Source organism: Sapajus apella, unplaced genomic scaffold, assembly GCF_009761245.1.
Source record: "Sapajus apella isolate SASKATOON/1434 unplaced genomic scaffold, GSC_monkey_1.0 scaffold7, whole genome shotgun sequence".
NCBI lineage: Eukaryota > Metazoa > Chordata > Mammalia > Primates > Cebidae > Sapajus > Sapajus apella.
Window position 1 is genome coordinate 2,551,709 of NW_022436947.1, and position 16,389 is coordinate 2,568,097.

General features: G+C 46.4%; 1 protein-coding gene across 1 annotated transcript in view; it reads right to left on the bottom strand.

Moving 5' to 3' along the window:
• Positions 1-4,843: 4,843 nt before the first annotated feature.
• The window catches only part of UBN2 (ubinuclein 2), a 100,788-nt gene continuing 89,242 nt past the window's right edge, over positions 4,844-16,389 (bottom strand). The window contains exon 16 of the mRNA XM_032275849.1: positions 4,844-5,022. Coding sequence (XP_032131740.1) covers positions 4,981-5,022 — 42 coding nt within the window. The 3' untranslated portion in view covers positions 4,844-4,980. The remainder of the gene's footprint in view (positions 5,023-16,389) is intronic.

Below are 16,389 nucleotides of genomic sequence, written 5' to 3' on the forward strand. Positions count from 1 at the left end.
TAATCCCAGCACTTTAGGAGGCCAAGGCGGGCGGATCACAAGGTCAAGAGATCAAGACCAGCCTGATCAACATGGTGAAACCCCGTCTCTACTAAAAATAGAAAAATTAGCCTGGTGTGGTGGCTCACGCCTGTAGTCCCAGCTACTTGGGAGGTTGAAGCAGGAGAATCACTTGAGCCTGGGAGGTGGAGGTTGCAGTGAGCCCAGATTGCGCCACTGCACTCCAGCGTGGTGACAAAGTGATACTCCTTCTCAAAAATAATAAATAATAAATAAAAATAAAAAAGATTTCTCTGCCGGGTGCCGGTGGCTCACGCCTGTAATCCCAGCACTTTGGGAGGCCGAGGCGGGTGGATCACGAGGTCAAGAGATCGAGACCATCCTGGTCAACACGGTGAAACCCCGTCTCTACTAAAAATACAAAAAATTAGATGGGCACGGTGGCGCGTGCCTGTAATCCCAGCTGCTCAGGAGGCTGAGGCAGGAGAATTGCCTGAACCCAGGAGGCGGAGGTTATGGTGAGCCGAGATCGCGCCATTGCACTCCAGCCTGGGTAACAAGAGCGAAACTGCGTCTAAAACAAAACAAAACAAAACAAAACAAAAATTTCTCTTGCATAATAGTCTAGAAGTGGTCATTCCAAGTTAGTAGGGCAGCTCTGCTCTAAAAAGTCATCTAGGGGCTGAGCTTCCTTTTGTAGCCATGGGACAGCCTGAAGCTGATGAACCATTGCTTAAGTCATTGCAGGTCACGCAGAGCCCAATTGTCCAGGCATGCGCAATAGAAAGAGCTTTCACCTCCTAATTGTTACCAGCCTGGCTGACCAACTGCACTGGCATCACCTGGGACTAGATGGGTAGACCATAAAGGCTTGACCCACCCTCAGACTGGGGAGACAAGTTTGACTGTTGCCTCTCTCCTATCTTCTTGCCAGTTGACTTGTGATAAAACTTTTTTTTTCCCCTCAAAAGCCAGTGCCATAATACTGGCTTCTATGCATTATGCCCCAGCATGTTATGGGCTTTTTCAAACCATTGTATGTTCACACTATGCCTATTTAGTAGTTCCCCTTTATCTGAGGGCTGCATGTTCCAAGACCTTAGTGGATGCCTGAAACTGCAGATAGTACTGAATCCTATATAAACCATGTTTTTTCCTATACACACATACTTGTGACAAAGTTTAATTTATAAATTAGGTACAGTAAGAGACTAATGACTAATAAAATAGAACAATTATAACAGTATACCGTAATAAAGGTTGTGGGAATGTGGTCTCCCAAACATCCATCTGTACTGTACTCACCTATTTTCAGACATTGGTGGATAGCAGGTACCAAACTGGAAGGTGAAGCTTCAGTTAAGGAAGGGGAATACTGTATTTCATTAGATCCACTTTTTTTTCTTTTCTTTTTTTTTTTTTTTAATACAGTCTTACTCTGTCGCCCAGGCTGGAGTGCAGTGGTGCCATCTCGGCTCCCTGCAACGTCTGCCTGCTGGGTTCAAGAAGTAATTCTCCTGCCTCAACCTTCCAAGTAGCTAGGATTACAGGCACACGCCACTGCATCCAGCTAAATTTTGTATTTTTTGTGGAGACAGGGTTTCACCATGTTGGCCAGTGAGGTCTTGAACTCCTAACCTCAAGTGATCTACACGTCTTGGCTTCCCAAAGTGCTGGGTTTACAATTATGAGTCACCGTGTCCAGCAGATCCACTTTTCAACAGAGTAGCTCACTCACAAAAAACCCTCTCATCCTCTCTCCATACCCTGCTAATTGCCTGCCCTGGTTTCAGTGGAGGGGAAATACTTCCTCTTCCTGAAAACCATGCCTCTGTCAGGAGAGGAGAAAGGTTAAAGATTGAGTCAATTGGCAATGGATTATTGGCAATGGTGAGTAATAGAATCAATCAGGCCCACATATGACCATGTATAAAACCGCAATTAAAATTTCTACACAACAGGGTTTTGGGAGCTTCTGGGTTGGTAATGCATTGAGGTGCTGGAAGGGTGGTGTACCCAGAGAGGACACAAAACTCCAGTTATCCCGTCCCCATACTTTGCTCTATGTATTTCTTCCATTTGGCTGTTCCTGAGTTGTATCCTTTGTAATAACCTGATGATTGTAAGTAATGCACTTTCTTGGGTCCTGTGAGTCATTCTAGCAAATTATCAAATCTGGGAAGGTTGTGGCAACCCCTGAATTTATAATTATGTCAGACAGAAGTGTGGGTAACTTGGGGACCCATATTGGACGCTGGCCCAGGTCATATAAGTGAAGGCAGTCTTGTGGGACTGAATCCTTAAACCTGTGAGTCTTATGGTAACTCTGGGTAGTTACTGTCAAAATGGAATTGAATGGTACGATACTCCATTGGTGTCTGGAGAGTTGGAGAATGGGTTGGTGTCAGGAAGGGAAGAAAACAACTACCCTTATTTGGTGTTGAAGAGGTGTGAGAAAAAACCCAACAGTTGAGTTGTAAAATGGTGCAACCACTATGGAAAACCGTATGGTAGTTCTTCAAAAAATTAAAAATAGGCTGGGCACAGTGGCTCATGCCTGTAATCCCAGCACTTTGGGAGGCCAAAGCGGGCAGATCACAGGTCAAGAGATGGAAACCATCCAGGCCAACATGGTGAAACCCTGTCTCTACTAAAAATACAAAAATTAGGTGTGTGGCAGGTGCCTGTAATCCCAGCCACTCAGGAAGCTGAGGCAGGAGAATTGCTTGAACCCAGGAGGCGGAGGTTGCAGTGAGTCGAGATCATGCCACTGCACTCCAACCTGGGCAACAGAGCAAGACTCCATCTCAAAAAAATAAAAATAAAAATAGAACTGCCATAAGATTTAACAGCCCCACTTCTGGGTATAGATCCAAAATAATTGACAGTAGAATCTGAAACAGATATCTGTACACTCACATTCATGGCAGCATTATTTGCAACAGCCAATAGGTGGAAGCAACCCACGTGTCCATCAATGGATGAATGGATAAAATGTGGTCTATTCATACCATGCAATATTATTCAACCTTACAGAGGAAGGAAATCCTGTCACATGACCAACAACACGGACTAACCTTGAAGACATTACACTAAGTGACAAAAGCCTGTCACAAAAGGACAAATACTATATGATTTCACTTATATGAGGTATCTACTGTTGTCAGAGTCATAGATAAAGAAAGTTGAAGGGTAGTTACCAGGAGCTGGAGGTAAGGGGCAAAAAGGAGTTGTTTAATGAGTACACAGTTTCAGTTCTACAAGATCTGGAGATCTATTTCACAACAATGAAAATATACTTAACACTTAAAAAATGGTTAAGATGATAAATGTTATGAATTTCTCATACACTTAGAAACTGAAAAATTTCTCTGCCACTTAAAAAAACTGATTTTGTCTGATTTTTAGCCTCTATAGATACCCCAAACTTGCATTAATTGAGGTCATCTAAGGTGATGTACATTTCAAGCAAACAGTCTTTTTTCCAAACCAGGTAGTTGAGAGGGCACCCTATAATATGAGAGGTGTTTTAAGGGCTTGACTATAAGACACTCTTTTGTTTTGTTTTTGGAGTTTCGTTCTTGTTGCCCAGGCTGGAGTGCAATGGCAAGATCTCAGCTGACTGCAACCTCCCCCTCCCAAGTTCAAGCGATTCCCCTGCCTCAGCCTCCCAAGTAGCTGGGACTACAGGCATGCACCACCATGCCTGGCTAATTTTGTATTTTTAGTAGAGATGGGGTTTGTCCATGTTTGTCGGGCTGGTCTCGAACTCCCAACCTCAGGTGATCCGCCCACCTCAGTCTCCCGAAGTGCTGGGATTACAGGCGTGAGCCACTGCGCCCAGCAAGACAGCTCTTTTTTGAGGATTTTGTTTTGGGGGGTGTTGGGGACTTCAGGCTCATATGGTACCTTGCCCAGAGTGCACAGCTTATGGGCCTTGTCAAGCCAGCATGAGAACCCAGGACTATCTGACCCCAAAGCTGGAGTTCTATTTTTTTTTTTTTTTTTTTTTTTTTTTGTGATGTAGTCTCACTTTGTTGCCCAGGCTGGAGTGCAGTGGCACAATCTTGGCTCACTGCAACCTCCACCTCCTGGGTTCAAACAATTCTCCTGCCTCAGCCTCTCGAGTAGCTAGGATCACAGGCACCTGCCACCATGTCCAGTTAATTTTTTGTATTTTTAGTAGAGATAGGATTTCACCATGTTGGCCAGGCTGGTCTTGAACTCCTGACCTAAGGTGATCCACCCGCCTCGGCCTCCCAAAGTACTGGGATTACAGGTGTGAGCCACTGCGCCCGGCCTAGAGTTCTTAATCATTGGACCTTGGTACCTTTGCAGCCATGGCCACAGCTATTTGTGGAATTAATTGAACAGGATTTGGAAGAATGCTTTTCTGCTTTCCTTTTCCAGAGCCCCCAAGCCTCTGATCACATTCTCAGTTTGTTGATGCGAAATCCTGGCCTGGGGCCAGCCTGCCAGCCTAGAGTAGAGTTGGATTTCAAAGAAGGGTTTGGCCCTCATCTTGAATAGCTGTACAAGTAGAAAAATACTGGGACAAGATGTTCTGAGGCTTCCTGGAGCTCCTACATCCATCACCCACTTAAGAATGCTCTCCTGCCAGTTCCTATGGGTTTGGAGCTCTAATAACTAAAAACTCCCATGGCTTAGAATGGGACAACCTCCTCTCCTCTGTAGTGGATTACTTCTGTTTCAGCAGGAATTAAGGTGTCAGGCTAGTGGGGTTCAATACTGAATACACATTAGAATTACCCAGGGAAACTTGCAAAAACACCAGTGACTGGGACCTACCCCTGGAAATTCTCATTCATGAGTTGGGGTAGCATCCAGGCAACAGTATGTTTTTTTTAAGTTTAATGTGTAGCCGGTGTCAAGAGCTGCTGTCTCAGCAGATGAGCAACTGCAACAGTGGTTGACTGGGGGCATCACAAGAGTATCCCGATTTCTCCTTTACCCCTCTTGTCAGGGTCCAAATTGTTCAGAGACATCTCTAAGGCAAGGCTCCTGTAAGAAAAGAAGAAACACATCTTATTTTTGAAAAAAAGAAAAATATTTTGGTCACAGCAACTGGCCATACTGACTTCTAAATCATTCCCTGGCCAGATTTCACACTAATTTCTGCCCTTGGCCTTGAGGTTTATGTTTTTTTTTTTTTAAACTAGAGATTGGATCTTGCTATGTTTCCCAGGTTGGTCTCAAACTCCTGGGGTCAAGCAATCCTCCTGTCTCAGCCTCCCAAAGTGCTGGGATTACAGGTGTAAACCACCACACACTGCTTGAAGTTTACGAGTTTTAAATTGCTGCTAAAAACCTCCCTGCATTTGAGTTTAGATTTATTTTTAGTTTCTACTGATGGGTTTTTAATTTCTTTTCCTTTTTTTTCTTTTTTGAGACAGGGTCTGTTGTGGAATACACTGGTATGTATGATCATAGCTCACTGCAGCCTTGACCTCCCCAGCTCAAGCGATCCTCCTGCCTCAGCCTCCTGAATAGCTGGGACTACAGGCCTGTGCCACCATACCTGACTATCTGATTTAACATGTTTTTATGAGTTCCATAATGCTGACACTGGTTCATCTTTGGTGTGAGTCTTGATTCATCTTAGTTTTCCCTGGACTCTTTCCCAGTACAAGCTAGATGACCTATGTCTCAGCTCCATCATCTTCCACGTGAATCAGGATGCAACTGCTCAGAGTCAGGACAGCTCTTCTGTCCTAGGTTCCTGTCAGGGTCCCCTGGCTCTAGCTGTAGCCCCTGATATGGTTTGGCTCTGTGTCCTCACCCAAATCTCATGTCAAATGGTAATCCCCCTATGTCAAGGGAGGGGCCTCGTGGGAGGCAATTGGATCATGGGGGTGGATATCCCCCTTGCTGTTCTCATGATAGTGAGATCTGATGATTTAAAAGTGTGGCACTTCCGCCTTCACTCTCTCCCGCCATCATGTAAGACACGCCTTGCTTTGCCTCTTCACCTTCCATCATGATTGTAAGTTTCCTGAGGCCTCCCTAGCCATGTGGAACTGTGAATCAGTTAAACCTCTTTATAAATTACCCAGGCTCAGGTAGTTCTTTATAGCAGTGTGAAAACAGACTAATACAGCCGCTTTTGATATAATCTTTCAAACCCTAGCTGGAATCCTGACATTTCCAGAGTCAACAGAAGAGGAAACTATATAACTTAAGAAGAATGAATTAATCCGTCCCAGTCACACTCATGTTTATTTTATCAACCTCTAGTTCACAAGTATATAGTTTAAAAGGCAAATATGCAGGAGGGATTAGGGAGAATTCTATCAGTTATTCTCCTCCTGATAGAAATTTAAGCAGTGTTCTAAGATGCAGCAGATTTTAGCCAGCCCTGAAGAAGTGGGATATTTTCTGGAAATAGGTCTTCAATAACTGTTGTGGTAAGGGGTGATAAGAATTCTGGATTTACTAAACTGCCAGAAGACTCTTATCTTCCATTCTATGCTATAATTTCATTAAGGCAGAGTGCTGTGGTTTGAATGTGTCCCCCAAAGCTCATATGTCGGAAACTAGGTTCCCAGTGCAAGTGTTGGGAGGTAAGGCTTAATAGGTGATTAGTTCACAGGGCAGAGTGCATTAATATTGTTATTGTGGAGTGTTAGTTTTCATTAGAGTGGGTTTGTTATAAAAGTGAGTTTGGGCTCCTTTTGTTCTCTTGCCCTTCTGCCTTCTGACACAACACAAAGGCCCTCACCAGATGCCAGCACCTTGATACTGGACTTCCCAGCCTCTAGAATTATGAGAAATAAATTTCTTTTCTTTATAAATTATGTAGCCTGTGGTATTTTGTGATAGTAACACAAAATGGACTAAGACACAGAGTAAATACTAAAATGCTGGGTCTATGGAGTCGCTAGTCTCCAAAGATGACCTGATAGTCCCCTTTTATAGATATGTTGCACCGTACATCAAGAAGTGAAGCTCATTTCTCGGCCTGCTCAGCCCACCAACTTGAATATGAGCTGCCCTTGTGACTTGCTTTGACCAACAGACTGTAGTAAAAGTAACATTTTGGGACTTCTAACCCCACCTGGGCTTTACCACTAGCAACTTTCACCCGACTTTTTCTTTTTCTTTCTTTTTTTTTTTTTTTTTTGATACCGAGTCTCACTCTATTGCCCAGGCTGGAGTGCAGTGGTGCGATCTTGGCTCACTGTAAACTCTGCCTCTGGGATCAAGCAATTCTTCTGCCTCAGCCCTGAGTAGCTGGTATCACAGGTACCTGCCACCATGCCTGGCTAATTTTTGTATTTTTTTGTAGAGACAGGGTTTCACCATTTTGGCCAGGTGGGTCTTGAACTCCTGATCTCAAGTGATTTACTCACTTCCTGCTTTTTTTTTTTTTTTTTTGGGGGCGGAGTCTTGCTCTGTCGCCAGGCTGGAGTGCAGTGGCATGATCTCAGCTCACTGCTACCTCTGCCTTCTGTATTCAAGCAATTCTCCTGCCTCAGTCGCCTGAGTAGCTGGGATTACAGGCCCCTGCCACCATACCCGGCTAATTTTTGTATTTGAGGTAGAGATGGGTTTCTAACATGTTGACCAGGCTGCTCTCAAACTCCTGACTTGGTGATCTGCCCATCTTGGCCTCCCAAAGTGCCAGGATTACAGGCGTGAGCCACCACACCCGGCCTTATTTCCTGCCTCTTATCCAGCCACCAAACTGCCAAAACCCCAGGACAGAAGGAGGAGTACTGAGACAGGCCTACCGAGCTCTCAGCTGACAGTTATACCAAGGACCAATCATGCGAGTGAGCCATCTTGACTGTTCCAGCCCAGTGGCACCCCCAGGTGACTACAGTTGCTGCTAGTATCATATGGAGCAGAGCAGCCCAGCTAAACTTAGTCAACCCCTAGAAGCATCAGAGACAATAAAATGCCTGTTTAAAGCCACTAAGTTTTGGCTTTTTGTTGTGTAAGAATAGAAAACCAAAACAAGCTGGGCACGGTGGCTCATCCCTGTAATCTCAACACTTTGGGAGGTCAAGGCAGGAGGATCCCATGAGCCCAGGAGTTTGAAACCAGCCTGGGCAACAGAGGAAAGCCCTGTCACAAAAAAAAAAAAAAAAAAAAAAGCACCCACATAGTCTGAAGAAGTTCTTAGAGACAATTTAGTCAAACTTTTCAATTTTGCAGCTTTAGAAAATCTTTTTTTTTTTTTTTTGAGACAGAGTTTTGCTCTTGCTGCCCAAACTGGAGTGCAATGGCATGATCTCAGCTCACTGCAACCTCCAACTCTCGGGTTCAAGCAATTCTCCTGCCTCAGACTCCCAAGCAGCTGGGATTACAGGCACCCACCACCACGCCTGGCTAATTTTTTTGTATTTTTAGTAGAGACGGGGTTTCACCATGTTTGCCAGGCTGGTCTCGAACTCCTAACCTCAGGTGATCCACCCACCTCGGCCTCCCAAAGTGCTGGGATTACAGGCGTGAGCCACCGTGCTTGGCCAGGAAATCTTTATATCCCTAGTGCAAGGCTGTAAATTCAAAACCCTACAGCGAAGACCATGCAGATAACATTATGAGTGCATCTTCCTACCTCTTCCAAAGGAGCTAGACTCTTTTCAGTTCACTTTCATTGCTGCAAAGTAGAAATATGGTCCCACTGTTGAAAAGCTTCTAGTTTTTAGTATCACATGACACTGGTTAAAATAAAAAATATTAAAAAAGAAAAAAAAAAGCTTCTAGTTTTTTTATGAAAAGTTGTAAATTCAAAGTTTTTATAAACTGCTTTTTTAATTCTTTTAGAGACAGGGTATCATTCTGTCACCCAGAGTGGAGTGCAGCGGTGATCACAGCTCACTGCAGCCTTGAACTCCCGTGCTCGTGATCCTCCCATATCAGCCTCCCAAGTAGATGGGCCACAGGTGTGCCACCATGCCCTGCTAATTTTTTTATGTTTTGTAGAGACAGGGTCCAGCTATATTGCCAGGCTGGTCTCAAACTCCTGGGCTCAAGCCATCTTCCTGTCTTAGCCTCCCAGTGTTAGGATTACAGATGTGAGCCACCACACTTGGCCTGAAATGCCCAAACTTGTAAATATTAGGAATCAGTTAAAAACAACACTGTTTATCAAACACTTCTGCTGGCCTTATATCACCCAGGGCTATAAGTGTCAACTATGCCCTAGCACACTTTACAGGCAGGATCTCACTTGACCTCACCACAGTCCTATGAGGTGGTACTGTGATTTTATTTATCAATGTAGAGAAAGCTCAGAACAATTACATGATCGAGCCAGTATCACTAACTGGTCAGTGATGACACTGGTATTTGCTTCCAGACAATCGAATTCCAAGCCCATTAACAATTAAAAAATTTTTTTTTAATTTTATTTTTTTTGTGGGCGGACAGAGTCTCACTCCATCCTTTGCTTTCCCAGACTTCCCTGAAGCCAAGACATGGGCACATCACCCAGGCCATGCCAATTAGAAGCACCCACTTGAGCACATGACCCAGATGATGACTTAGACTCGTCCTGGCACAGGGGAGCAGAGAAGCCAGCCAGAGCCAGTGAGCTGCCGCAGCAGCTCTGACGCAGGTGTCCGGGCCCGGCCCAGGGCCACTGTGTCAGCCCTGCAAACTGGTGACTGTGCCTGGGATGTTTTCACTGGCCCAGATCTGTGGCAGGCTGCAGTGCCATGGCGTGATCTCTGCTCCCTGCAACGTCCACCTCCTGTGTTCAAGTGATTCTTGTGCCTCAGACTCCCGAGTAGCTGGGATTACAGGCGTGCATCACCATAGCTGGCTAATTTTTGTATTTTTAGTAGAGCTGGGATTTCACCATATTGCCCAGGCTGGTCTTGAACTCCTGATCTCAAGTGATCTGCCCACCTCAGCCTCCCTTTATAGGCATGAGCCACCATGCCTGACCATTTTTTAAAAAAGTTATATAAAAGAAAAAAACTTTTTTTTTTTTTTTTTGAGACGGAGTTTCACTCTTGTTACCCAGGCTGGAGTGCAATGGCGCGATCTCGGCTCACCGCAACCTCTGCCTCCTGGGTTCAGGCAATTCTCCTGCCTCAGCCTCCTGAGTAGCTGAGATTACAGGCACGCGCCACCATGCCCAGCTAATGTTTTTTGTATTTTTAGTAGAGACGGCGTTTCACCATGTTGACCAGGATGGTCTCGATCTCTTGACCTTGTGATCCACCCGCCTCGGCCTCCCAAAGTGCTGGGATTACAGGCTTGAGCCACCGCGCCCGGCCACGAAAAAAACTTTTATTAAAAGGATGCTGGGTGCCTCTCACAATTTTCTGGTAAGGTGAGACCAGGCATGGGAGTGACATAGCCAACAACTCACCCAAAATCCAGCCACAGATCTGGGCCAGTGAAAACATCCCAGGCACAGTCACCAGTTTGCAGGGCTAACACAGTGGCCCTGGGCCGGGCCCGGACATCTGCGTCAGAGCTGCTGCGGCAGCTCACTGGCTCTGGCTGGCTTCTCTGCTCCCCCTGTGCCAGGACGAGTCTAAGTCACCATCTGGGTCATATTCTCAAGTGGGTGCTTCTAACTTGGCAAGGGCTCGGTGATGTGCCCATGTCTTGGCTTCAAGGAAGTGTGGGACAGCACATATTGTATCATTCAATGAATTTTACTGCACACCTGCTATGAGTCAGGCACTCTTCTAGATGCTAAGGAAATAAGAGTAAGCTAAATAGGTAAAGGTCCCTCTACTTGCAAAACTTCCATTCAAAATACAGGGAGAGAATGATAAATAACAAGTAAAACAAAATTTGTCAAGTGGTGACGTGTGCTATGGGGAAAAATAAAGTCAGGCTTGGGGACCGGACCTGCTGCTTTGTAAGGTGTTCAGGAGGTCCTTCCTGAGAAGGTGATATTTGAGCCGAGAAGCAAATGATAGGCGGGTCTGCCGTTTTCAGTGTTTGTGTGTACATATGCTAGATGGGGCAATGCCCATTTTTTGTTTGTTGTTTGAGACAGAGTCTCACTCTGTTACCCAGGCTGGAGTACAGTGGCGTGATCTTTCCTCACTGCAACCTCTGCCTCCTGGGTTCAAGCAATTCTCCTGCCTCAGCCTCCCTAGTAGCTGGGATTACAGGTTCACGCCACCACAACACCCGGCTAATTTTTGTATTTTTAGTAGAGATGGGTCTTCTCCATGTTGACCAGGCTGGTCCCAAACCCTTGGCCTCAAGTGATCCACCCGCCTCGGCTCCCAAAGTGATGGGATTACAGGCACGAGCCACCGTACCCGGCGCAGCGCCCACGTTTTTAACTGGAGAAACACTACCTCCACTTCCCAACCATCATCAGGTCACCTCCATCCTGTCCTTCAAGCTCTGTGTGAAGGCAAAGGGTTCTAGGACAACAGTTTTCTTCTGTACCCAGTGAAACTGTGGGATCAGACTCGGAGGGCCCAATTTTTACTCTGAAACTGTAGCAAGGACTGGCAACCTGGATGTGCTGCCAGAACTGGGGGGAGATTTTGGTCAGAAAGGGTCAGGACTGATGAAAATGGGTATATATGAGAGTGTACATGTGCATCCACGCACTTTTGTTGAGTGTGATGCTACAGATGCTGTGTCTAAAAGCAGCGATTTTGGCCGGGCGCAGTGGCTCATGCCTGTAATCCCAGCACTTTGGGAGGTCGAGGCGAGTGGATCACTTGAGGTCAGGAATTTGAGACCAGCCTGGCCAACATGGTGAAACCCCGTCTCTAACTAAAAATACCAAAATTAGCTGGGCATAGTGGCCAGTGCCTGTAATCCCAGCTATTCAGGAGGCTGAGGCAGGAGAATCACTTGAACCCGGGAGGCGGAGGTTGCAGTGAGCCAAGATCGCGCCACTGAACTCCAGCCTGGGTGACAAGAGTGAGCCCAACTCAAAAAAAAAAAAAAAAAAAAAAAAAATCACGTCCAGAAGCCTGCAGGTAAGAGAATTTAAGAAAAGCAGTTTCCATAATTCTAGTCCCTGCGATATGGAGAGTAGCTATAAAAACTTGGGAACAGGCCGGGCGCGGTGGCTCAAGCCTGTAATCCCAGCACTTTGGGAGGCCGAGGCGGGTGGATCACGAGGTCAAGAGATCGAGACCATCCTGGTCAACGTGGTGAAACGCTGTCTCTACTAAAAATACAAAAAATTAGCTGGGCATGGTGGCGCGTGCCTGTAATCCCAGCTACTCAGGAGGCTGAGGCAGGAGAATTGCCTGAACCCAGGAGGCAGAGGTTGCGGTGAGCCGAGATCGCGCCATTGCACTCCAGCCTGGGTAACATGAGTGAAACTCCGTCTCAAAAAAAAAAAAAAACAACTTGGGAACAAAGCCTGATTGCCAAAAATACACTGTGAACCTGAGGGCAGCACACTCCTCACAGCCTCCTGTCATCAAAGGAGAGGTCAGCATATGAGAAATGCGTGTCACTTTTGTAAAAGAAAACTAGGAGATTAATTTTTGACATTTGACACCCAGCTGATTTTTGTATTTTTGGTAGAGATGAGGTTTCACCATGTTGGCCAGGCTGATCTCGAACTCCCGATCTCAAGTGATCTGCCCACTTCGGCCTCCCAAAGTGCTGGGATTCAGGTGTGAGTCACTGTACCCAGCCAACAATTCTTGCATATGAAATTTTCATGGCGACTTTCCATTACATAGTAGTTTCTGTTATTTGAGGGTCTTGCTTTTTTTTAAAGAACGGGGTCTCACTATATTGCCCAGGCAGGTCTTGAACTCCTGGGCTCAAGCTATCCTCCTGCCTCTGCCTCCCTAAGAGCTGGGATTACAGGCCTGAGCCACAGTGCCCGAGGGTCTTGCTTTTAATCAAGTTAACCCCAGTAATCACATCCTGTGCCATGGAGACTCCAGCACATGATAATACTCAGTATATTATGAAACTCACAACAGGCAAGCTGGACCTGCTGGATGTAAGGAGAGAGTGAGTCCTTCTCATCACTGCCACTTGTCAGCTTCCTGCATGACTTCTTTCTGTCCTGCGTGAAACTGGGGGTGGTTTACACAGCCTTTCCAGGAAAAAGCAGGAGAATCTTCCTCTTTGGTTTTTTAAAAAAGTCCAGATGGTATAACATGAAAATTCCAACGTTCCAATGAAACGTCTCCCCATTACTGGTGAAGGTTGCCCCGGCCTGGAAGTGGGCCAAGAGCGCCAGGGGACGTGGCCAACCTGCTTCGCTGACTTCCTTCTACACTCCCACACAACCTTGTGCTGAAGGAGCTAAGGTATGAACAAAAAGCAATTTTGCTGTCTCAGGAGTGCCCCTACAAATCAGTTGTAATGATACGTTCTTTCCTAGGCCTGGATGACATGGTTTTTCCAATCTCTTTTGGGTAACAAAGAGGTTAAAGAGTTTTTTTGTCTCTCACTTAAAAAATAGTCTTGGCCAGGAGTAGTGGCTATACCTATAATCCCAGCACTTTGGGAGGCCGAGGCAGGTGGATCACCTCAGTTTAGGAGTTCGAGACCAGCCTGGCCAACATGGTGAAACTTATCTCTACTAAAAATACACAAATTACCTGGGTGTGGTGGCACATGTCTGTAGTTCCAGCTACTTGGGAGGCTAAGGCATGAGAATCACTTGAACCTAGAAGGCAGAGGTTGCAGTGAGCCGAGATTGAGTCACTGCACACCAGCCTGGGCGACACGAGACTCTGTCTCAAAAATAAAAAGTTTCTTTTTCTAGGTATTAGCCAGTCTTATCCAGCGTCATCTCAAACCTTCAAATGTCATTGACTTGAAAGCCTGTCTCATCCTCCAGCCTGGAGTCTGTGGGGTCATGGTCAGTGTCATTTCTCTTTCTCATACTGCCTGCTGTCCTAGGCCTGTTTTTTTCTTTTTTTTTTTTTTTTTGAGATGGAGTCTTGCTCTGTCGCTCAGGCTGGAGTGCAGTGGTTCAATCTTGGCACACTGCAACCTCCACCTTCCTGGTTCAAGCAATTCCCCCGTCTCAGCCTCCAGAGTAACTGGGATTACAGGCACACACCACCACGCCCAGTCAAGGCTTTTGTATTTTTAGTAGAGACGGAGCTTCACCATGTTGACCAGACTGGTCTCGAACTCTTCTCAGGCTATCCGACCACCTCAGCCTTCCAAAGTGCTGGGGTTACGGGCATGGGCCACCACGTCCAGCAGGAAGGTCAGGTTTCATTCCATGAGTTGAGTCTGGGAGTGGCAGACTCCAAATGGTGCTTCTTTTCTCCTAGGTGTTTTCTCCTCGGTTCTGGAGAGTCTCCACCCCCAGGGTAGCTGCTGTCCCCGGGAGGCCACACCTTCTCCAGCTGGACACCAGGATGCCTGCCCAGCTCCTCAGGCTCCAGAAATCCAGGTTATCCCATCCCTCCAGTGTTCCCTTTGGCTGGAACAAGGCTGCCTCCCTTTCTAGAGAATCACAGCAGGCCTACAGGAACTCTGAGAGTGCAAACCAGGCCAAAGGCAGCCATCTCCAGGGGCTAGCCACCGACAGGGAGTCAAATCCCAGTCCCTGTGTCCCTCAAACTCCAGAAGACACGTCATGCTCTCTAAACGGTCCTCTTGAAGTGTTCTCTCCTTTGGCATAAGCCGAAGATGAAGCACCCCACCCCCTCCTGCCTCGGGAGAAGAGCAATGTCCAGCTCACAGACAACTGTTTCCAAAGGAATCCTCTCACATTCCTGTACGGCCTGGACATGGATGCCGAGCTAATCGTTTCCAACGTGGAGCTAATGGTTCTACAATCTCTTAGCATGAGCTGCAGAGGTGATCCAGCTCCTCCTGCCTTTAGAATGTGGAAGGATTTGGCACCTACTGTTTTGTTCTCAGCCTTTGGCATCTCTGGTGAAACTAACACAGAAAGTCCCGTTTTAGTAACAGAGGGTATCATTGTAAAAAGTAACCCATTGCTCATGCATGGCTAAGGAAAAAAAAAGTAGCCCCTTCCTCATGCCAGGATGCCTGATGCACTGCAGGGGTCTCATGACAGCCTGACTTAGGAAGCTGGCTGTGTGAAGGTATAGCTAATACAGAATTATTACATATTTATATATTATATCCTTATATTAATGTGATTTTTTGTACAAAATATAATATATATAGAATTCTTTTTTTTTTTTTGTCACCCAGGCTGGAGTGCAGTGTTGTGACCTAGGCTCACTGCAACCTCTGCCTCCAGGTTCAAGTGATTCTCCTGCCTCAGCCTCCCAAGTAGCTGGGATTACAGGGGTGTGCCACCACGCCCGGCTAATTTTTGTATTTTTAGTAGAGATGAGGTTTTACCATGTTGACCAGGCTGGTCTCAAACTTCTGACTTCAGGCGATCTGCCCGCTTTGGCCTCCCAAACTACCGGGATTCTAGGCGAGAGCCACCGTGACCAGACAGAATTTTTGTTTTTGACATTATAGATAATTAGATGTGCAGAGAAATCTCTGTCAATACAGACTACCTTGAAGTGTTGAGTGAACTTTTAATAAATACAGAAAAAATACTTTTTTCTTTTCTTTTTTTTTTTTGAGATGGAATCTAGCTCTGTCACCCAGGCTGGAGTGCAGTGGTATGATCTCAGGTCACTGCAACCTCTGCCTCCTGGGTGCAAGTGATTCTCCTACTTCCACCTTCTGAGCAGCTGGGATTACAGGGGTGTGCCACCACGCCTGGCTAATTTTTGTATTTTTAGTAGAGATGAGGTTTTACCATGTTGGCCAGGCTGGTCTCAAACTCCTGACCTCAGGTGATCTGCCCACCCTCAGCCTCCCAAAGTGCTGGGATTACAGGCGTGAGCCACCATGCCTGGCCCAGAAAAAATACTTTTTTAAAGCATGGCTGAGCTGACAGGAAAATAAAGGAGGCCAGAATAGGTGGAGGTCAGAAGGAGGAGGACCCATCACTGGGCACGGGGGCTCACACCGGTAATCCCAGCACTTTGTGAGGCTGAGGTGGGTGGATCACGAGGTCAGGAGCTCAAGATCAGCCTGACCAACATGGTGAAACCCCATCTCTACTAAAAATAGCCGAGCGTGGTGGTGCATGCCTGTAATCCCAACTAAGGAGGCTGAGGGAGGAGAATCACTTGAATCCAAGAGGTGGAGGTTGCGGTGAGCCGAGATCACACCACTGCACTCTACCCGGGACGACAGAGTGAGACTCTGTCTCAGAAAAAAGGAGGAGGACGACCCAGAAAGAGAGCAAGACCAGTGAGTGGCATTTGCCCTGAGGGCCTAAGCTAATCCCAGGTGGTCTAGAGCCGGGAATTTTTATTATTTTTATTTTTTAGAGAAGGAGTCTCTGCTTTGTTGCCCAGGCTGGACTTGAACTCCTGGGCTCAAGCAATCCTCTTGCCTCAGCCTCCCAAATAGCTGGGACTACAGGTGAGCAGCTGCACACCTGGCTTTAGAGTCTGG